Source organism: Polyodon spathula, chromosome 16, assembly GCF_017654505.1.
Source record: "Polyodon spathula isolate WHYD16114869_AA chromosome 16, ASM1765450v1, whole genome shotgun sequence".
In the NCBI taxonomy this organism is placed as follows: Eukaryota; Metazoa; Chordata; class Actinopteri; order Acipenseriformes; family Polyodontidae; genus Polyodon; species Polyodon spathula.
Genome location: NC_054549.1, coordinates 22,276,634 through 22,299,416, shown reverse-complemented (window position 1 = coordinate 22,299,416; position 22,783 = coordinate 22,276,634). Strand labels below are relative to the sequence as shown.

Genomic DNA, 22,783 nt, shown 5'->3' with positions numbered 1-22,783 from the left:
AAGGCAAATATAGTTCACAAGCTGTTTCACAGTTAAAAAAAAAACAAGACAGACATTTAAAAAAATAATAATCATTACATGAAGTGCTGTGTTTAGTACAGTGTCTACACTAGTCATTTTGATATTGAGGTTGTAAAGCTCTGACATCCATGCCTTAAAAAAACAACTTGATCAAGGTATAAATGTCAGGGTTATGAAAAATTATATAGTCTTCATGTTGTTTAGAGTCACTGTGGTCCCAGCAGAGCTCTCAGACACATCTCTCAGTTCCCCTGTAACACTCTGCCCCTAGTGGCTGTATGAGATACAGCAGTAAGAAAAACACAGAACAAATGTACTACTGTACTATTTGTTACATCCACTGCAGTGTAATAAAGCACGGTGAAAGCATGGCAAAGCATAGAGAGGCATGGCAAACCATGGTAAATGCAAGGGGGTACATATGTGCCAGATCTAGTGCTTAATTTGTGCTGGGGCACATCACATGACTCACTCAGCTGCTAGCTCGCCTTGATGTTTTTTTTTTTTTTGTTGTTTTTTTTTAGTTTTCTTTTTATGTGGTACGAAAGGTTTGCATTGTTATCACATAACACGGGGATATTAAATGTTATACGTTTCTAAAGATTATTGCTGCAGTGTCCTCACTTGCCCAGTTTAGGCGACAACACAGATCAAAACATCCGAAAATATAACGGCGTGCGAGTCCCGCGAGACGAGAACAGGAGATGTGCGATAGAAGTAGCGAAAAAAACTGGAATGTGTGTAACGCAGTTCAAATTAAAAGAGTGTGCTGCTGCATAAAGCAATGGTCATTATAATAATAATAATAATAATAATAATAATCTCAGTTAACGCAGGCAGCCGCATCACACAGGGCAAGGCAATCCACACACAGGCGGAGGGCGGGCACGAACCCAGGACCTCCCACACTAAAGCATAGTGCCGATATCGTTGTACAAATGTGCTGGCTCCTTGCAAGGAGTGTATATCGGGCTTATGTCTTTGTATGTGATTACGTCACCTACCAGCCCTGCTGCTGCCTTGCCCCGTGCACGCTACACCCTCCCCTGCCAGCCGCAAGTGCGCCCTGGACTTGCTCACCAGGCTACAGTCCTACGAGTGCGTGCCGGGGTACCTGCATCCACCTCTGACACCAATGTAGCGATCTCGGTTCCCGCAGGCAGGCGCATCACACAGGGCGAGGCAATCCACACATAGGCGGAGGGCAGGCGCCAACCCACGACCACGACAAACGAGCCGGCTCCTTTGCAAGGAGCGTATATCAGGCTTATGTCTCTGTATGTGATTACGTCACCTACCAGCTCTGCTGCTGCCTTCCCCTGTTCACGCTATAATAATAATAATAATAATAATAATAATCAGCAAAATTAATCAACCACCAAGGAAATGGTTTTACATAACTAAAAAGATAGCCAGTTACATTCAGTTAGTTAAGGTTTAGGTTAAGGTAGTTAAGAATGTTTCATCTGTGCTGTTGAAGAAAGAAATCATCGGGGGGTATGAAGCAGTTTACGCTGAAAACACGACCACGATAATAAACCTTACTGCCAGTGGAGCAACCGCCATTACATTTTGGGGGTGGGGGCTAGGCAAGTCCGTCTGAAACGTAACTGAAAAAAAATAAAATAAAATCACTTTAGTCAGGTTTACAGACGTACGTGTTATACGAAGTTAGTAAAAATCAAGTGTCAACATTTTTACAGTTTTCCACGATAAAAAAAATATATAACCCCCTCGCTTTTGTGTCAATGGTTAAGCAATGACGTATATAGACGGAGACAGAACACGCAGTCTGGTAGCCCTTTTTAGGTTCGTTTGGGGGGGGGGTATAGCCTGCTCAGCCCCCTCGTCGCGCCACTGCTTATTGTATACTGTTACCGGTATCTTTCTATTTATTGTATCTATCTCAGCTGGCGTCCTGTCTAGGGTGTAGCCCCGCCTTGCGCCCTGTGTCCGCCAGGTTAGGCTCACCGCGACCCTCTATAGGGGGGCTTCCTAACCCTGGTCCTGGGGACCCCGTGTCTGCTGGTTTTCATTCCAACTGAGCTCCTAATTACTTGACTCAACTTTTAATTGAACTAATAATTATCTTAAATAGAGCTTTTTACTTGTTTTCAAATCTTAAACAGATGTAGATTTCAAGTTAACTATAACATTTTATAAGTAACTTGAACTGCAATTTTGTAAGAGTTGAGAACAATTAAAAAGGTCTAATTAAGCAAATTATCAGTTCAGTTAAAGGTCTAATTAAGTAATTGAGAGCTCGGTTGGAATGAAAACCAGCAGCCACAGGGGGTCCCCGGGACCAGGGTTGGGAATCACTGCTCTATAGGATTAAGCAGATACAGATAATGGATGTATGGCAATCTATCTCAGAGACCTGTATATACTTTGCCCTGCAGCCTGACCTAGTACAAAAGTCTCTGTGTAGAGATCTTTGCTTTAGCCACGGCACCTCTTACAAATTTTTGGCAGTCCAGATCGCAGATCCAGTATCTTTTTGTTTGACAGGCGAGAATTATACAGTGATGATAAACGATGAACCATGCAGACAACTATTGCTTAAGTTTACAGTCAAACTATTTAATCACAAGTAAAACAAAAATAAATCACCCGTGCACAGTGGCATGATGTACAAGAATGGAATTCAAGGAATCTTCACTGTGAAGGTCATTTGGTTCTAGAAGCCTGGAACGGAAGCTGATTCGCTCCTCCTTTTTTTTCTGTTAGCCAATGGTTGTTCTGGAAGGGGGCATGGTTTTGACAATAAATACTGAACCCTGGTCTCTTTAAAGTCTCAAACAAGAAGCTCTGCTGACTGCAATCACCAGACTGACTGAAAAGACAAGGTAAGCCGAATTCTTACATCAGCAATGCGTTCTTTTAAAGTGTTTAGCATTTAAAAAAAGTTGCATGAGTAAAGGTTTTACTCTTTATTAGAATTATATTCAATTATATATTAGGGAATAATTACTAGAATATTCATTGTATTTGATACTTTGTTATTTATTTTAGTTGTACTGCTGATGCATTTAAACAGCTCTTCTGACAACTGTAACAAACTTAACACACTAGATTAATACTGCTAGCAGTGCTGCTAATACTGTAATAATGGAGCAGAGAGTAGACATAGAGACAGAGAGTTTTTTAGAGCTCAATACTGTTTTCAGATTGAACCGAATATTCTTTCAAAATAAACCAGAATATCAGAGTATACTTTCATTTTAAATTAGCTGGGAAAAGTATAATATACAGCAGTGTGCAAATCTATCGGAACACCTCAAGATTAATAATTTATGTCCTTTGTAATATATTCCTACCTGCATGAAAACCTCTGGGTGTGAGAATTTCAATTCTTGGCCAGTAATCGGTGCTATAGCAACAGTAGGGACTCCTGTGTGAAAACGTTAGACCGCTTTGTGCTTTTAATTAGGTAAGCAACTTCTAAAGTCTCCAGCATTTTACCATTTGTGGCTACACGTTCCTTTTCTTTTTCTGTTTTAAATTAATTGCATGTGTGGCCTATTAAAGTCATCAGTTAAATTAGACAATCACTAATTTGCCTATTGTTTTAATGCGCACAACAAATGAAAACTACTCAAGCAATGGAGTGTTATTTTCATTGATTTACATGATGATATGAAATATGTAAATCACTGATAGTCAATGTTCTAACAAAGTGATGTAAAACTCCTGTCCACAGCTGGATGGTACAGCGAGCTGTTTTGGTCTTGTATCACAATGCAAATGATAGATACCTCTATTACTACATATCCTGTAAAGAAGTGACCGAGGTTTATCGATTCAGGTGGACGTCTGCCACTTTTCATCACAGAGTTGCTGCTCCAACATGTTTGACTGTGATCTCTAACTCTGAGTTGCTGCTGTTTTCATAATGCGAGGTCTGGTCTGTGTGGCACATTTTCCAAAGCCTGTGCAGATGTTGAGGGGCTAACCAATTGCAGGGCTTGCAAATTCAGACAGTAACAAAGACAGCCACTCCGATGACATGAGACCAAGCCGACAGACTGAAAACCTTTTTAATTAAAGCTGTGGCTGGCAATTAGACTTGCGATAAACACTTGTATTAAGCATTAAAGCTGATCAGATTGTGCAGGTCTTATAATTAGAGATAAACATTCAGATTTCAGTGAGGACTTTGTTTTCATATTGGTTTAGGAATGGAGTAAGTCTATCAAAACATTTTATTTTAGCTTCTATTACCTTTAGTCATTATTAATACAGTAAAACCACATCTAATGCAAGCACCGTACAAACCGGTATTCTGTATGACTCACAAAATGCCTACTGAAACTAATGGTGTGCTGTCTTCTGCAACACAGAACATGTCTATTCTGGAATCCAGCTTTATTCAGAAGTCTGCGCCAAGTCCTGTGATTTTTCTTTTTCAAGTTTATAATCAAGGCAGCTGCGTAAATACAGCAGTGTGCACATTTCTACGAACATCAATCATTTCTATCCTTTATATACCTACCTGCATGAAAACTTCTGGGTTTGAGGATTTCAATCAGTGATACGGAAACAATAGGCACTCGTGTGTGAAAATGTTAGACCAATTTGTGATTTAATTAGGCATCTAATTAAAGTTTGGTCCCAGTTTAAATGAATTCCGCATGTGGCCTACTAAAGTCATCAATTAAATTAGACAATTAGACAATCATTATTTTGTGTATTATGACAATTTTCCAAGATTCATTCCAGTGGTTTGATTTCCTATGCAAATCAAAACTACAGATGCAATGGGGTGTTCTGACACATTTGCACACTTCTGTACGCACATATCCCTTAGGTTGTCATTTTTTTAAAGTTTAATTCTACCTTAATTTTTGTACAATATTAGATTTTACAGTAACTGTAGACCCACACGCAGTATAATATGGCTTGAGTTTCCGGTCCCAAGCATTGCTGGCTTACACAGTTTTACTGTACCTCAAAATGCCTGTGGGTAGATGACATTGCGAGCGAACCACACATTTCATAATCACTGCCTGGTTTTGAAGGATGCCCAGGGCTGAATGGCAGAGAAGGGATGTTTAAGACAAGGTTGGCTTTCTCGCTTGCTTGTGAAACTGTGCTTTCTAGTATCTTTTATTTTGTGGTAGTCTAACAAAAGCATTTTGGATTGCATGTAACTCGTTACTGTAATCAGATTACAGTTTTCAGTAACTTGACAGTTACGGTACCTTTTTTTGAAATTTGATAACGGATCACATTTCATGTGAAAAACAAAATCCATTACATAGCAAAGGCAAACAACAATAATAATTTGCAGAGACTTGTTTTTTCTAATAAAGGGGAGTATTGTTTTCTAACTTCCTGCTTTGTAATTCAAATTTCACACCACACGGTTTTAAAAACTGTGAAATAATTGACTTTATGTAGCACAATTTTTTAATTCTATAGGGTGATGCAAAACCTTTGGCCAGAGCTGTGTGCTCTACCGTGCTTTCACTATACTCTGAAATAAGAAAGCATTGCAGTGCTGTTGCTGATCATGGCTTTATGCAGCAGTTCCCAGTCCAGCCTACTTGTGTGATCTTGTGTTGGCAGAGGTCAGTGTGCTGCTTGGAAGTATATGAATATTCCTCTCTGGGCGTGTCTGGTTCGATACAGTCTGAGGTTTTTTAATAAGGCTGATTCATGCATTGGACACATTATGGTTTGCACACACCCCCTGGCTGATAATTTCATTTAAGTCGCTTCAAATGGATTTATGATGTCTGCAATCACTCTAGTTGCTTGTTATAGACATATGTAGGCTAGATCCACCCAATGTCTATTAGTACACACCAGCACCATCTAGTGCACATCTAGTGCATTGCCAGCAAAACAAACCATGACCTAAAGTGGCAGATCACTAGATGGCGCTGGCTCTTGCTTCTAATGGCAATGGTAGATCATTTGGGGAGGGCATATTAGGACACTGTGGTCTCATGCTACCAACGGCAGCCTAATGCAACTGTCTGCCCTATACAGTTTCTGTCTGTCCGCACTGCCATTGGACAGTTCAGCTGGCATGCTGTGGTCCCGTTCTACAGCCTTGGCAGCTTCATCCCGTTGCAGTGTGCCTGCATATATATATAAAGTCTAATATCATTTAAACCACATTTTGTTGCAGGTTGACACCTATAACAGAAAAACAGAATGAGTTCCCAGTGGTGCATGCTTTATTCCAGTGTGCTTGTAGCGCTGTTGTTTGGGGGGCTGACTGAAGCCTGCAGCTGTGGACCCCAACACCCCCAGACTGCTTTCTGTAACTCTGATGTGGGTGAGTACCAAGCACCATCGCTGTAGTTTAACACTTTGTTTTAGCCGATCTGAGTAGTTTGATACAGAACAGCACAAGTCCAACGCTGAACCATGAAGCTGTACTGCTGAACGCAGTTATCCCTAGGCTTGCTCCAATTCAACATCTATAGGAATCAATGAAGGTAAAACAAATATTGGTTCAACGCTGCTGTAAAGAAAGCATTTGTTGGAGGATGTTTTCCAGCTCAACCAACCCAGGACACACAGAAACAAGGAACTGATAAAGCGGGCTACATTTTGACCTTGTGTATGTTCTGTTTCTGGAACAAGGTTATAACACATGCCAAGGTCTTGATATTGTCTTGGTATTGTCAGAGTAAGCAGATTGTAAGCAGAGTTCACAAAGGCCGGCTTCACACAGACGCAGGTAGGGAAGATATAAGACAGGCCCTTGAGAAAAGCCTCCTCTCTTGTCTAAATGTAATGTTACTATTTTTAAATGTGTAGTAAGTAGATGCATACAACAAAGTACTGACTAGTGCAGAAAAAAAAAAAAAAAACTAAGCAAACCACTTCTTCAACTGAGCATTGTTATGACGCAACTGTCTGTCTGTAACTAGCAGCCCAGGGTGTTTGTTTTGGAGAATATTATGGCCAGACATAAGGAACCCCAAAACTTGAAACCTCAAGCTCCCTCTCTCCCTCCCTCCTCTGGATTCAAGCACAACCAGGCAGCTGTTATTACCCTCCTCAAATTCTTTCCATTTCTTTTCAAGCCTCTGCAGTCAGGATGTGAGGCAGACTGTGTGGATTTAAAAATGTTCCACTCCCTCCTGTCACCCATAAGGAAATGCCTTTTTATAATCTGAAAAGATACTGTATACAGTCAAATATCACCTGTCGAAAAAAAATGATTATAAGCTGACTTTATCAAGATTTTTATTGGGCTGAATAAAAGTTAAAACCTGACATATGCTTGTTCTGTTGCGGAACTGGAAAGACTAGATATTGCATTGATTGCAACTGTGTTCATTTCAGGATTACTTTCCTTCGAACAAGATTAGCAATTCCCATTTGTGCGACTCTCCCAGCCATCGTTGTGTTTGAATGTATTTCGAAAATTCAGCAACAGACGTTTCGACTGGAGGACATTGGAAAAAGACTTTATTAGTGTTTCTAAATTCCCTGCTATTGAGCATGTTAACAATTAAGGGTTTAGCCAGATTCCACAATGAGATCCGTTCACTCAGCAGCACTGAATACGAAAAACTCAACATCTATTGTCTCTTGTCAGTGTTTCCTCCCTCTCTGTATTCAGTGGGAGATTCTGTTCCCTGCTAATCTGTGTTCTTTATTTCCCTTGGCAGTGATCCGAGGAAAAATCGTCGGTTCTGAAGAGGTGAACTTGGAGAACCGTACAGACGGGGAAGGACTGTGGATGCGCTATGAGATTAAACAAACCAAGGTACTGTTTTGTTTCCCATCCCACTGTCGGGGGGTAAATAAAAGTTACGGTTTTATGAAATGCCAGCCAGATTCCGCTGCTGAATTATTGTGCATTCCAAAGCGCCAGTGCACTCTGTGTTATTTTGTGTTTGTGTCCACCGTTGCCTTCGTCAACATTTTTAGCCTTCTTAAAAAAATAGTGCTGGCGGGCAGAGTGGAAAACTCACATTGTCACATGATTTGAATGCGAAAGGCTTTCCCGGCACTTAGGAGGCTCCAGGCAAGCTCGAAAGTTGTAACACAATCACTTGAATCAAGAGTGAAAAAGCTACATTTGAACTGTTGAAAAACAAAAGAGCCTTAACTATACCTTGGATAACTACATTAACAGTAAGCAATCTGAGGTATAAACAAGACTTGAAGATCCACAAAACATGTGTTTGCGTACACAGTAGGTCAAAACAGCCGCTTTATTTCAGGGTACATTTCTAAAGTGCAGTTTCTGTAATGTTAGCCTTTGTTCTAAATATAAAGCTGTATGGTTTGGGGCCTTGGCTGTGTGTCATTAAAGACCCAGCTATTCAAAGTTTTGTTCAAACCCCGACAATTTGTTGTGTTTTATTCCATATATTTTTGACCCTGTAACCTTTGTAATTATAGACTTGGCCACAGCAGTTTTTAAAAAGACGGTTTGCATTGTAATTGCTGAAGTCACTTTTCCATTTAACGTTGGAATTGCTGCTGTGCTTCAGTAAAATAAATTATTATTTTGAAATTGTGTTTTTTTTTTTTTTTGTTTGTTTTTTTTTAACTCTTTTTACTAACTAAACAGAAAGGCCGCCTTGGGATCAGTTCCTGCATTTCAATTCCAATTTTTATTTTTTAAATCCATTCCCAAGTCCAGTTCATTCGAAGGAATGGGGATTAATATTTTGGAGACACTGATGCGACTTGTTCAGCTGCTTTCATCTGAAGTCAATTTAATTGACTAAGCAACAGTGACTTCAATTGAAGGAATCTGTTGCCACTGTTGAAAAGCTGATTGGAATTGTGTTAAAGGGAATAATGGGAACAGAAATTGGGGGGGGGGGGGGGGGGGGGGGGGGGGGGGGATTTTAAAAAGGAGATGGAATTGATTCCAACCCTGGTTTAACCCTTAGCGGTCCATTTATTCAGCGCTTGTAAGGCACATCAGGTCCAATTTATTTTCACATGTGCTGTTTATTTAAAAAAAAAAAATCATAGTAAAACAGGTTTTAAAGGTCCTGCATAGCAAAAGGACATCAGTACTGTATCTAGAGCCAAGCCGCAGCCCTTGCTCCCTGTATATTTCACATACCTCTTTATAGACGTGCATACTGATAAATGCTCTCCTGATCACTGGTTTTATCACCAAACTCCTCAATAATGTGATCCAAGTCATTATTTTATTACTATAACATCTCAAAAAGCTCTGCAGATGTCTGTGATATTCGGATTCGGATGCAGAAGCAGCTATCTGCTTTGTTTGTGTCTGTGTTATCTCTGTGGTGCAGGGACTGTACATCTGTATTGCTCAGATACGCCCCCTTTTTTTTCGGCTTCTCTCGGCTCCTATCAGTCTCACTCAGCCATTGAAAGGTTTTCTCAGGTTTTTCTGGAGAAAAAACGACTAGAGACCCGTGCTTGAGGTCTTCGGACTGGAAAGGGAAAATTGTGTCCGACATAGGACCGTAAAGGGTTAAATTTCCTGACTGTATTTCTCTCTTTTGTTTTGTTTCACAGATGTACAAAGGCTTTGAGAGCGTGTCAGATGTGCAGTACATCTACACCCCTCACGACGGAGGCCTGTGCGGGTTCGTGCCCAGCGACGCCACCAAGCAGAAGGAGTTCCTCTTCTCTGGCATGCTAACCGCGGGGGACAAGCTGACCGTGACTGTGTGCAGCTTCATCCAGCCCTGGAGCAAACTGAGCCCTGCCCAGAAGAAAGGGCTCATGAACACCTACAAGCAGAACTGCGACTGCAAGGTGAGTGCGGAACTCTACTCCCAGGCTAGGCTGAGGCCTAGTGTTAAACACGGTCTCGGAAACAAACGTCAATGCTGAGAGTCTCGCTGACGTGAAAGCCTTGTCTTAAAAAGGCACATGGGACCTCGTTTGCAAAGTATGCCCGCCATTCTTTAGGTGACGTTAATGTTACAAAATGAGACATATTGAGAGAAGGTGCTGTAGTTCAGCCGGAACTCGCATAATAGGCAAGCTAAGTCACATGACTCCCATCTCTCGCTCAACTGTCTGACCCAGTCACTAGTCCTCTTGATGCATTGAATAGAGCATTAGAAACTTCTTCTATTGCAAACTGTTTCTTTAAGAAGGCAAAAAAAAAAAAATCCGAACACAAGCTGTATTTATGCAATTTGTTACCATAACAACTATAAGTAAAGTTAATTAAAATAACAGGTAGATGATGCCAGTTAAAAATACTCCAAAAAATTAAGTAGCGTGTCCTCAAACTTCATTAATGTCTTTGTGTCTGTCCTGCTCTAACAGTTGTCCCTGTCTGTCCCCCACCAGATCACGGCTTGTAACTCTGTCCCCTGCACGCTGTCCACTGAAGCGGAGTGCCTGTGGACGGACGGCCTGTTCTCTCGTGACTGGGACCACGTGCAGGCCCAGCTGTACGCCTGCGTTCACAAGGGAGACGCTACCTGTAGCTGGGCAGTGCAGAAACCGGCGCGGCAGGCCTAGGTCCTGCACATGGCTTCCAATCGGTAACAGCGACTGCAATAATGAAGATCAGCTTTACTGCTTGAGGACGGCAGAGCTTCTTAAACCTCCTTCCCTTTAAGAAAACTGTCTTGCAATTGAAAAAAAAAATCTACTTAAACTTTACCTATCTGTAACTTGAAAACCATTTGGATTGCAATTTGATTACAGTTCTGCTGTATTTTATTTTATAGCAGCATACTTATACTAGAAAGAATTGCACTGCTATTTGCTACTATTTTTAAAAAATTGTTATTGGGATAGGACTGTCATAATTAAAACTGAATCCTGTGCTGAAAGGAAAACTCACGTCTAACTATTTACTTAGTTACTTCTGTGCCTTTTTGATTAAAATAACAACTGATTACAAATGTGTTTATTGGATCCTGCTTACGATTAAGCTAATCAGTTGCGTTTACTGAAGCTGTTGTCTTTGAATAATTTAGGACCAACTTATTGTCAGGTTTACAATTAGAAAGAAGAAAGAACTTTTGAGTTACCGTTCATTTTTTATTTTTTTATTTTTTTTTTATTTCCAGGGCAGTTTTAATAATAAAAATGTAGTTCTTTGCACTGAATGCAGTTCTATTTAAACTAAATTCTATCTTCTGAACTGAATGCATTATTAGCAGTATATTTTAATTCTTATTTTTCTATAGTTTTTTAAAAAAAGAGATTTTGTTGTATTTCTTCATAAACTGTTTTGTTTATTCACAATAAAAATGGTATCAAAACCTAACCTGTTCCAAGCTTGGTAAAATATTTTAAAGAAGTCATGTGACCTTATTCTAGGTCTCCTGGTCTAACCAGAGTGTAACCATTAACCCTTAGCGGTCCATTTATTCAGCGCTTGTCACGCGCTGTTTAAAATATTCTTAAAATATTTTCAGAGCAAAACAGGTTTAAAAGGCACTGCATAGCAAAGGATACTCAGTACTGCATCTCCAGCCCTGCCCCACCCCTTGTTCGCTGTATTTTTCACATACCTCTTTATAGACGTGAATACTGATAAATCCTCTCCTGATCACTCGTTTTATCACCAAACTCCTCAATAATGCGATCCAAGTCATTATTTTATTACTATAACATCTTAAAAAGCTATCCAACATCGGACTGTAAAGGGAAAATTGTATTGTCGAATCTGGTCCGACACAGGACCGCAAAGGGTTAACCTGCCCCCCTGCAACGCATCATGAGAAATAAAGTACTGACAAAAATTATGGAAACAACAAATGATTTACAGCACTAGGGTAATCCTTCCTCACTCAGACCCCTTACTTGCTAAACGCCCTGGTATCTCTGAACAGATGATCGTCTCCTCTAAATATATTAATAAGCACAAGATCTCACAAGTAGAGCGGTCCCCTGAAATGTTCTCTTTTCTCTAGGAAAGCAGCACAACCGGCGATGGGGAGTTTGTTGCTGGATAACGTCACTCTGACTCCTTACTTTCTCTTAATCTTGGTTTCCCTGTCATTCTTCTTGGATGGACGATCTGCTTGGATCTCAAAATGTACTTACTATAAAACATCTTCCCTGTAAAATGCATCGGTATAATAAAAACACAAAGGCCTTCCCTATGTTTACATTGCTGCTTCTGCTTCCCTAAGTTACAGCACTTGAGGGGGGCGTTTTATAACCACCCACTGCTGCATGCAGCATGCCTGCTAACTTCACATTGCAGTACAACGTCAAAGAAGTTTGTGTACCATTAAGGAATGTAAACAAAATGGACAGCCAAATAGTTCCTGGCGAAAACTACCTGGAATCCTGTGCTAGAGTGTGGTATTTGAATTATAATAATAATCTATTTTTATATAGCACCTTTCACAGTGGACCACCATCACAAAGTGCTTTACAAGATACGAGCCTAGGGTGTGAACTATGCATCACCCAAAAGCAACAATTAAGACAAATTAATAGAGACACCAGCTATATCATTGCTTCCAACCAAACGTCCGGTCAAGAGAGTTGTACACCCAGGATAATTATAATCTTTACTTTTATGTAGGGTGTGTGAACTATACATCAACTGCAGAGTCACTTAAGACAACGTGTCATTACCAAAGATGCAGCACAAGAAGGTTAATCGACCTGCTCAGGGTCACACAGTGAGCTGGGGACCTCCTAGTTGCAAGCCCGTTTCTTTAACCACTAGACCACACAGCCTCCTGATAAAAAAAAAAAACCCTGCAAAGCATCAGAGATTATGATATCCTCAATAACTAAATATTATCAGCAACTTTCATGAGACATGGGGTAGATTCATGAATAAATGTGTGAATCACATATAGACGGCCTCTATACACCTTCAAATTCCTATAGATTTATTAGCTAAAGAAAATCTTTCATTTCATCGCAATTAGACCCAGCGGTTCTCAAGAAATATGCAAACCCACATGCATACCCAATGGATTTCAACTCACATAGAAAGCCAGGTGTGCAGATGCATCACCATTGGAAAACAATACAGAATGAAGAAAATGTATTTTAAAGCATCTGTCAGCACACCTTTAAAGAGGATGCAATATTCAGGAGATCACATGAAGTATAAGAAACATCGGACAACACTGCCACAAAGAAATTGAAAAAGCTGGGGTCCTGCAGCTTCCAAATAGGTGCCTGTCCCTGTAAATGGGAAGGTCTCACACACACCAGCAGTAATTAAGCAATTAGCAAGAAAAATCAGCATGAGTAAACTGAGAGAGAAAAACTAACAGTGAGTCTTAGGATTGTGTTTGCTTTCTGAAGATCTTTGCCTTGTAAGTTGAGGAGAATCTGAAACTCAGGTAGGCTGAATATTTTGTAATTTGCAGGAATGGAAATAAGACTCCTGTTGCATAGCAGTTTCATCTATTCCAGGTTTTAATAGAAGCTTAATTAGTCACAGTGTACTTGGTAACAAGCTTAGGTGTGTGTTATTAAAAAACCAGGAGTGAATCAAAGTGCTACGCAATGGGAGTATTATTTCCATCCCTATTTTGAGTGTGTTTCTGTACTGATGAGATTCCAGGCTGATCACAATGTTAGGGAGACTGAATGACTCATTGCAGTAACACTGGTCTGTCTGTCTGTACTGGAGTTAAGGCGTCTCCTGGCAAATCGTGTCAACAGGCAGGATGTTGCACTTGTACAGGACAAATACTGCCCCTTGCTAAATTGTGTCTCCTTGCAGATGATTCTAACCCTAGAATTATGGCTTTATCATAGTCTGAGTTGCAGCTCCACAGTTCTTAGTTAGCTCTATAGTGGAGGCAGGCTAAGGTGAATCTTTTGTGTGTGTCTAATTTTATTGGAAAAGCCGTATGAGCTATAAATAGCTTGCTTACAAAGGCGAACCACTTGTCCAAATGTCACAAGACATGCTAACTTTGTTTTGCACAAGTTATACAGTATAATGCCGTCATAATCTTTCTGCATATACCCAGAGAACTGATAGTGATGAGATTTGTAGCACAGATTATATATTGTACCATGATATAGGGAAGCTGGCTGGCTGGCTGTCTGACTGTCTTTCTGTATGCATTTTATGCATAAATCTAGAGAAAAGCTGGCCCAAATGTGATGAAACATGCTAAGGACCATCTTTAGCACAGATTTGATATGCTGTATCACAATCGTATGATATAGGGAGGCTGGCTTGCCTGTCTGTCCGACTCTCTTTCGATATGCATTTGCATATATGTGCATTTGAAATCATTAAGAGTAGCTGTGCAGGTAAGAGATATTAGGTTAACTACAATCTATCAATAGATGCTGGCTTGGATAATTTTGTTTAAAAAAAAATACCAGCCGGCTTGCTCTGCCTTTGGAATCTGCTGCGCGACCTTGCTGTTAGCTGATTCTCCACCTTCCCATCTGTTCTTGAAACACTGAATTAACTCTGTCATTTTCCAACCTTCTCACTATTGCTGCACACTGTGTCAAGCACTTTTTAATAGGTTTAACATTATTTGGAGTAAAATTAGATCAAATTATCATACTTGACCTCCAAAACATCCATTAAAATCTTCAGCGCAGTGGTAATATAGTTTGTAGCTGCATCAGGAGAATTGGCTATCTTGTTTTTACAATGCTATTTCTTGGTTTTTAATATCAGTCTTAATTATTATGTTTCCAATAATTTAAAGTATTATTTTGTTGATACTTTAAATATATAATTTATTCATCACTGTATTTAATGTATTATGCATTGTTTTTGACTGTATATCATGTATTATGCCTTTCTCTGCATTTGAAGTAGTATGGATTTTCTTGTTGTTACTATATCTTGTAAAGGGTTTTGTGATGGTCCACTATGAAAGGCGCTACTTAAAATAAAGATTGATTGATTGATTGATTGATTAATGTAGTTTCTTATCTTTGTGTTCTCATTATATGTAGATTTTATTTTATATCAACCCTAATGAAAGATATGTGCATTATAAAGATTGAAATCGATTGAAAACAATCAAGCAGAATAACACTGTTTGTTTTTTTTTTTACATCCAGTGAAATATTGTTTTAAGAGCATAAAAAAATCCACAAGAAGAATAAAGGAAAATAAATGGATTAAGACTCAATACCATGAGGTCTGAAGGGTTAAATAGAATGGAAAAGTACATCGTTCATTGTTAACAAAAGACGCTGAGTCAGAGATTGTTGGGTGTTTTTTTTTTGTTTTCATGAAAACAGGCGAAAATTGGCCAGGACCTTAAAGAATTAATAGATTTTAAATAGAAATAATGTAATTCAGTTACCATGGCTTCAAAAGCCTAGAAGTACCTAGAATGTTTGTTTTCAAACGCGCTCCCTTGACAGAGATATCTTAAACACACCGAAATGCTGGGAAGTTGGCTCTTTTGAGCAAAACAAATTCCACATTAATGCAGCTCTGATTTGATTCGAAATCTGGAGCTGGCAAGACTAGGCCCCCCTGAGAACGCATTACGACAAACTGATATGAAATAGACTGATGCATGTGGGTCAATGTCATGTGCCCTCTGTAGGTCTTACTACTGCATACTGTAGTGTGATGTGTCTTTTTAAAGGGATCCAAAATTAATCAGTTTCTTACCTGGCTATGTTTACAACAATAGAGGACACCTGATATGATTGAAATCAGTCTGCTTGACCCATTTCCCATTCCCTATTAATCAATTCTGAGTCCTTCAAAGGAACATGGATTGGAATTGATATTTTAGAAACATAATCATTCTTGTAATGATTCATCTGCTTTCATTTGCAGCCCAATTCAACTGACACACAAACTGCGACTTCAATTGAATTTGTCGCCATGCTGTAAGAAGCTCGTTTGAACAGAATGCTACGAGTTGCAAGTTTGATCAACGGTGTGTTGGAATGGATTAAAAGAGAATGGGAATTGAAAAACAGGAATTGACACTAACCCTGGCTGGTGTCTGTATTAACTATCAGCCACTAGGAGGAGATCCATGGCATTCTGTAGTTTCTCTCTGTGCTGTGCCCAGCTCTCAAGCTTACCATCTCCTTGTGGTTAGGGTAGTAGACCTGCTCAATCAACGGGAACTCCTCGTGACCAAACTTCTTGTACAGTCTTGTCATCTGAGAAAACTGCAACACACACACACACACACACACACACACACACACTGCTGTTAGGTGGAGCTGTGCAAAAGAAAGCTCTCAGTTTGCAAGACCTGGTGTTCATGAAGCGAAAATTCGTCAAACGCTGCAATTCATTTCAGTGTTTCGCTTGAGCTGAAAGTTGTTGTTTTTTTTTTTTTGGTGTAAAAGTTGAACTGTAAATGTAAAAGTGTATATAGGTAGTAAGCTTTTTTTAACTCTCAATTAATTCCCATTCAAATATTCAGAGATAGCAAGGGTAGAAATGATTATGCTAATTTAAGTTAAACAGATATTAAAGTTAAACAAAGCTCTTTTTCAAAGACACCGCGCTTGCATTTCTGCAAAATAAGAAAAGAAAGCACTACACTCAATACTTAAATAAGATTACACACTAAATTATAAGAGATATAGGGTGAATAATAATTTTAAAAATGCACACTATCACGCTCATGTATAAACACAAATTAACGAACACCTTTCAATTTTGTCAAAACATTGTACTTGTTTCCGACTGCGTTGCTTCTCTTACACAGGATAAAACCAGCCACTCTATTGAATAAATGTAGTGTGAGTACAGGGGCTCCTGAGTGACACATCCAGTAAAAGCACTCCATGTGGATGTGCACTATAGCCTGGAGATCGCAGTCGTTTTGGGTCCGATACAGTGTTAACCGGTGCGCGACGGGCCTCCTCCCTTCCGATCCAACTAGGTGTCCCACACAGAGTCAGTGGCGCGGCGGCGCTGGGGACATCAGACCGGCCGCAGACACCCGAACGGACATTCGACGGCCTCGACGTGACAGGAGTTTTGGCTGCATGGTTAGTCTGCAGTGTGTAAAGAAGCGGACAGCTGACAGCACACGCTTCGGAGGACGGCGTGTGTTCGTCTTCGCTGCTCCCGAGCCAGCGCAGGGGTGGTAGAGGTGAGCCGAGCTTAAATAATAATTAGACACGACTAAATTGGGGAGAAAATAATAATTGGCGACAACTAAGTTTATTTAAAAAAAACTTTCCTTGAGGCAAAAAAAATCCTGCAACAGAACTGGAAGATGGGGTGGGAACCTCTGAGTGAGGTGTAGCTAAAGAAGGCTGCATTCCAGTGGACTTTTGATCCAGAAAGTAGTTGTGAAGCAGCAAAGGTCATAATGCAGCGGTAAAAGGTTACATTGGATTGCGGGATTGATTGATATGCAAACGAGGGAAGATGGACGAAGCTGAACAAACATTTGTGGCTGTTTTTATTTGCACAGTTGTCGGCAGTCTCAAAGAGGTTTCATCCCAAAGCAATAACAGAAAAGCAAAACAGTTTGTCTCTTCAGCACTTTCAGTGTGAGATACAAAACTGTGCTGTCTGAGGTCCATGCAAACACCCTCAGCCACATCTCACCCAGACGCAGCTAGACCTGGGGACAGGCAGTGGAACGGAGACATTACAGTTATTAATTACAATTGGAATGAAGCCCTGGTCTGTTTGTAATAGAAGGTAATGTGACTCACCACCCAAGGCTTGTCACAGAAGTTATAGACAGAGTGAAGTGAGTTGACTCCGGGCAGCCCAGCGTACTGCAACCCTATGACGATATTCCGGAAGTCTCCGTTCTTTGCCATGCTGAAAGCGTGCTGCCTGACAAGCACAAAGTCCGGTCGGAAAGACCTACAGACAGGAAATAAAAATATTGCCCATATTAATGACACAGGCCACTGTGAAGTGAATTGACAAGAGGTTCTAAGTTAACAAGTACAGTTGAGTCCAGCATAAGAGTGTCTTCTAGAAAGCGCTTTCCCACCTCTAATACCATAAGAGACAGTGTAATTTAGCCTAGCGTAACATATTCAATTACTAAGACAGTCAGACAGACAGCTTCCACATGCCCCGAGATCATGAAACAGTATATAATCTGTGCTAAAGATGGTCCTTAGCAAGTTTTGTCCCAATTGGCAAACCAGTTCTCCAGATGTATGCAAATCTAAAATGCACGCAGAAAGACAAACAGGCTGCATATACCTTTGAAATTGTAATACAGTATATAGTCTGTGCTACAGGTATTCACAAACATGTTTCATCGGTTGTCTGGGTATATGCAAAAAGATTACACAGCTGTGTAACGTGTGCTGAAGAAGGTCCTTAGCATGCTTTGTGACAATTGGACAAGCACTTGTAACTACGCATAATAACATTGTGATTATGTGTAAGTGACAGATTACAGCTCTGATTTTTAACTGCCTGCCATACTTTATACAATTTCATATCATACTGAACAACAGGCATCAAGATTGAATTTTCAGGTATTCTGTTTGAAGTAAAACTAATCGCCTTTAAAAAAAAAAGACTCAACATGAATTCTTCACGGGGGAATGTAATTACAGTCTTGATTTTAATTTCTGTAATTGAAATGAGTGTCATTAATTTGACATGTTCAATTAGCACCTAAATTAAATTAATCTGAATCAACACAATGAAGCTCCTGAGCAGCTAATTCCACTTTATGCATTGATGTGTGAAAAGGATTGGATGAAAAATGGTCTGTCTTAAGACTTGGGACTTGGTTAACTAAAGACCGAAGTAAACACTTTGAAACTTTGAAAGAAAAGCATCACAAACCCAAGCAGCTGTGAACGGTAAATCAGCCCGATCGACACCAATAATAAAGTACAAAGCACTTACTTGGTAATTTTGGTCCCATTTCTAATGGCTTCAATGTCCACACTATAGTTTCCAGTAGCATGGGCCACCAGGTTAATTTCAGAAAACTCAGCCTGTGGGGAGAGAAAGTTAGGCATCAGAAATTAGATCTGAACTGATCAGATACACTGAGGACCTTCTGGAATCAAAACCAAGGAGTGATCACATTTTCACATTCCTCCACAAAGTATGCCTATCGTGGTTTAATATAATTTCAAATTGTCTGCCGACTTCACCTATCTAAAGCTAAATTGGCCAGAATTGAACTGGGATTGGATGCAACCAGTTGACTGATGGCAACCAAGTTCCAGAATCTCTTGCTCATAAAGTACGCGCTAGTCCTGCCCCACATCGGGGCAGGGTCTGTAAGCGATTTGTCATCCTGTAGGCTGGGTGGTCCAGCTTTTAAAGAAATGGGCTTGTTACCAGGAGGTCCATGGTTCAAATCCTAGCTCATCCACTGCCTCACTGTGTGACCCTGAGCAAGTCACTTAACCTGCTTGTGCTGTGTCTTTGGTGATGACACGTTGTCGTAAGTGACTGTGCAGCTGATACATAGTTCACACACCCTATATAAAAGTAAAGATTACTATTATCCTGGGTGTACAACTCTCTTGACCGGACGTCTGATCTTGTTTGGTTGGAAGCAATGTTATAGCTGGTGTCTCTATTAATTTGTCTGTTCCTAGCAATTCATTTGATCTTTGGATCTTCTTACCTGCTCCACTTTGATATCGAATTCCCCGTGGACTTTCTTTCCTTTGAAGAATCTGGCCCTGGAAGAAATCACTGAGAATTAGCAATCGTCTGATTAAATATTAAAGTGCAGCAAAATCTTACAAGCCAACGTACAACCCTAGCACAAGTTTTTACATTTCGCTTTTTTGTGCTAAAGCTTTGAGATGCCTACTTTGTAATTGCTATCCTCTACATCAGTGGTATTTTTTTTAATATGCTTTACCATACCTCTCTGTGCTTTACCATGCTTCCCTGTGCTTTACCATACCTCTCTGTGCTTTACAATGCTTCCCTATGATTTACCAGACCTCTCTTTGCTTTACAGTGCTTGCCTATGCTTTACCATACCTATCTGTACTTTACAGTGCTTGCCTATGCTTTACCATACCTCTCTGTGCTTTACAGTGCTTGCCTATGCTTTACCATACCTCTCTGTGCTTTACAGTGCTTCTCTATGCTTTGCCAAACCTCTCTGTGCTTTACAATGCTCCCCTATGCTTTACCAGACCTATCTGTACTTTACAGTGCTTGCCTATGCTTTACCACACCTCTCTGTGCTTTACAATGCTTCCCTATGCTTTACCAGACCTCTCTGTGCTTTACTTCACTGTGCTTTGACACTTTGCTAGGCTAACTTTTATAAGAGATAGCTAGAAAAGATCTACTAAAATAGTATTGTTTGCTATGTATAAGCCAGCTTATAAAACCAGACTCCATCACTTGAGACTGTCTGTGCTGATGTCAACCAAGAATACATTTCCTTTCAGAATCCTTTTAAAAACCATAAAATAATAACGTACTTGGTTAACGTTGCTTGTAAAAAAAAAAAAAAAAAAAACACTTTTATTATTATTATTTTGTTTGTTTTGTTCCTTTGCTGCCTTACTGGAATTCAAGATGTCAACAGTGGTTTCTATAGCAACCGAAACCCAGTTACTGAAACGCAAGGGGTGATGCGTAGAGAGGCCTGGCGCGCCCCCAGGACTGCTGTGTACAGCACCTGTCAGTAAAACCGCACTGCTAACAATAGAAAGCGCGCAGATTTAGAATCAGTTACCACCCTTGAGACTCAGGCTAAGACTAATTGCCTGGCTACCAACACTGCAGCACAGACAGTGTGTACGATAACAGAAAAGGAGGGGAGGAGAGGAGTGGAGGGGAGGAACATAGACAGTCGGCGCATCAGACAAGGTTTGGGGTCTGTAGGTAACTTACCCTCTAATTTGAACACTGAGAGAGTAAAATGTATTTTCAGGGGGTAAAATGCAACATTACTTTGAAGCCATGAGTAATCCAGCTAAATACTGCACAATCTTTAATGGTAATGGGGTAGGCATTAAAAAAGAGCCTTCCATTTTAACTGCAATGTTACTTTTAACTCCTGTACAACCACGAATGTGTTCTACAAGGCTCTTTATCGGCTCAGCGCGTTTTTTTCGAGGGCTCACACATTAACACAAATTAATTACGCCACTTATATTTAAATGTTACATTCTTAAACCCAGTGAACGTGTTATAACTTCAATATAAAGCCGTACAGATACATAAAATAAGGAAATGCATTAATACGTTATAAAACAGTTTAATATTATAGGCACCTTCTTTTTAGCGGTTGCCTCAGACGATGGATCTAATTGGCTTTGTATCTGAGCTGGGGTGTTTACGCTTCAACCTGTGTAGCTTCGAATTGTTCTTATTCTTACTGTGATTGGCTGTAGAGACAACACGGCTAGCCAGCGATTGGATAATGCTGGTTAGGTTGGTTTTTCTTGTGTAGTTTCCTAGTAACCGAAGACATTGCATTCTGGGAGATGTAGTTGTTAGTGGACGTTTTAGGTGGAGTAGGACAAGCTGCGGAGGGAAATGGTGCAAAACACCTTTTGATGCAGCGCTATTCTTGAAAATGGCACTGAAAGAGAAAAATGAAATATTTACTATTGATGGAACCTAGGGTATATTTAATCTGCACACAAAGTAACAATTTTGCTCATTCTAAGTTACTAATTTGCCTTTTTTTTTAAACAGCTTCAGTCTTCAATATGCCGTTCAGCATTATGAGAGAGAATACACACACTGCAGAAAAGTAGATGGGCTTCTCTGAATTACAAGGCTGTAATTCCATCGAGGGGTTCTGGTGACATCATAAACCACGACAGCAAAGTGCGTTATGAAGAATTCACCAGAACCAGAGAGATGCAATTACAACCTCAAGTAATTCACTTCAGCTCCATCCGTTATTTTATTATTATTTTTTCAATATATAATATATGGCTCCCACAACGTTTTCAAAGTTTGTATCGGGAGCAGTTTCCTTTATTGTGTTTTTGTTTTCTTAGCCTCCGGTGAATGACTCTCTGGCTTCTAGTGGGAATTCCAGTGCTTGGAAAGTTATAGATTAAAAATGACAGTCTGTAGTTGAAAAGACCTACAGAGAAGTCCAAGGGGGGGGGGGGGGTCATAAAGTAGATGACGTTTTGTCACATTGCTTAATTATGGGCAATTATAGAACTTAACCATATAGTAATAAGATGATGTTTAAAGACAAAGCAAATATTAAACATGCAGGAAAAATGACTGTAAAATCGGCTCTACACAGGATTTGATACACATGGTAAAAATAAGAAAGTGATACCAGACAGGTCCTGCAAGTACGCCTAGTGCTGGTTCCATTAAACCTGAAACAACTTCCATTGTAACTATGTTACATTCGCAGGTAGGGTTACCCTATGACTCCACGTACACGAGGACAGTTTGGGACAGCTCCCACCCCCAATGCATTCTGCCTATTATGAGTTCCAATATAAAAGGACAGATTTGCAGCAGTGACATTCAGATTGAGGGCTAAAGAGCAGACTGTACTCTTCAATCAAGAATCAGCTCTGCCCTTTTCAAAAGTGAATTGTCTTGCTGTGCAGAAAAAAAGATCTAATAACCACGCTGTTGTAATGACATTACTTTGCGAAAGACTCACTGTAACATCCATCAGGTCCTCACCAGGCACCCCTGCCTAATTGTAACTGTAATCATACCATATAATTGATCGATTACAGTTCCATCATGCATTTATGCGTCATTCGATCTGTATTTTTGTATTTTCAACCACTTGTGGTGACCCCATTTGTTTGAAAAAAAAAATACATGTTCTATAATATGTGTCTATATTTTTACCTATGACCATCATCACAAAGCGCTTTACAAGATGCAGTAACAAGAAGAAAATCCATAATACCTCAAATACAGAGAAATGCATAATACATGATATATAGTAAAAAAAAAAAAAGATGCATAATACAT

At 39.9% G+C, this 22,783-nt stretch overlaps 2 protein-coding genes across 3 annotated transcripts in view; one reads left to right on the top strand and one right to left on the bottom strand.

The window, feature by feature from the left end:
* LOC121328498 (synapsin-1-like) overlaps window positions 1–22,783 on the bottom strand; it is a 58,466-nt gene that overhangs the window by 23,478 nt on the left and 12,205 nt on the right. For both annotated transcript variants that reach the window (XM_041273182.1, XM_041273183.1), the window contains exons 2-5: window positions 19,470–19,527; window positions 18,734–18,825; window positions 17,566–17,722; window positions 15,964–16,053 (exon numbers count right to left, since the gene is read on the bottom strand). In XM_041273182.1, coding sequence (XP_041129116.1) covers window positions 15,964–16,053; window positions 17,566–17,722; window positions 18,734–18,825; window positions 19,470–19,527 — 397 coding nt within the window. The remainder of the gene's footprint in view (window positions 1–15,963; window positions 16,054–17,565; window positions 17,723–18,733; window positions 18,826–19,469; window positions 19,528–22,783) is intronic.
* LOC121328500 (metalloproteinase inhibitor 4-like) lies at window positions 2,782–10,853 on the top strand. Its single transcript, XM_041273184.1, has 5 exons — window positions 2,782–2,870; window positions 6,161–6,310; window positions 7,659–7,756; window positions 9,502–9,744; window positions 10,291–10,853. The coding sequence occupies exons 2-5, from the start codon at window positions 6,187–6,189 to the stop codon at window positions 10,462–10,464; spliced, it is 639 nt and encodes a 212-aa protein (XP_041129118.1). The 5' UTR covers window positions 2,782–2,870; window positions 6,161–6,186; the 3' UTR covers window positions 10,465–10,853.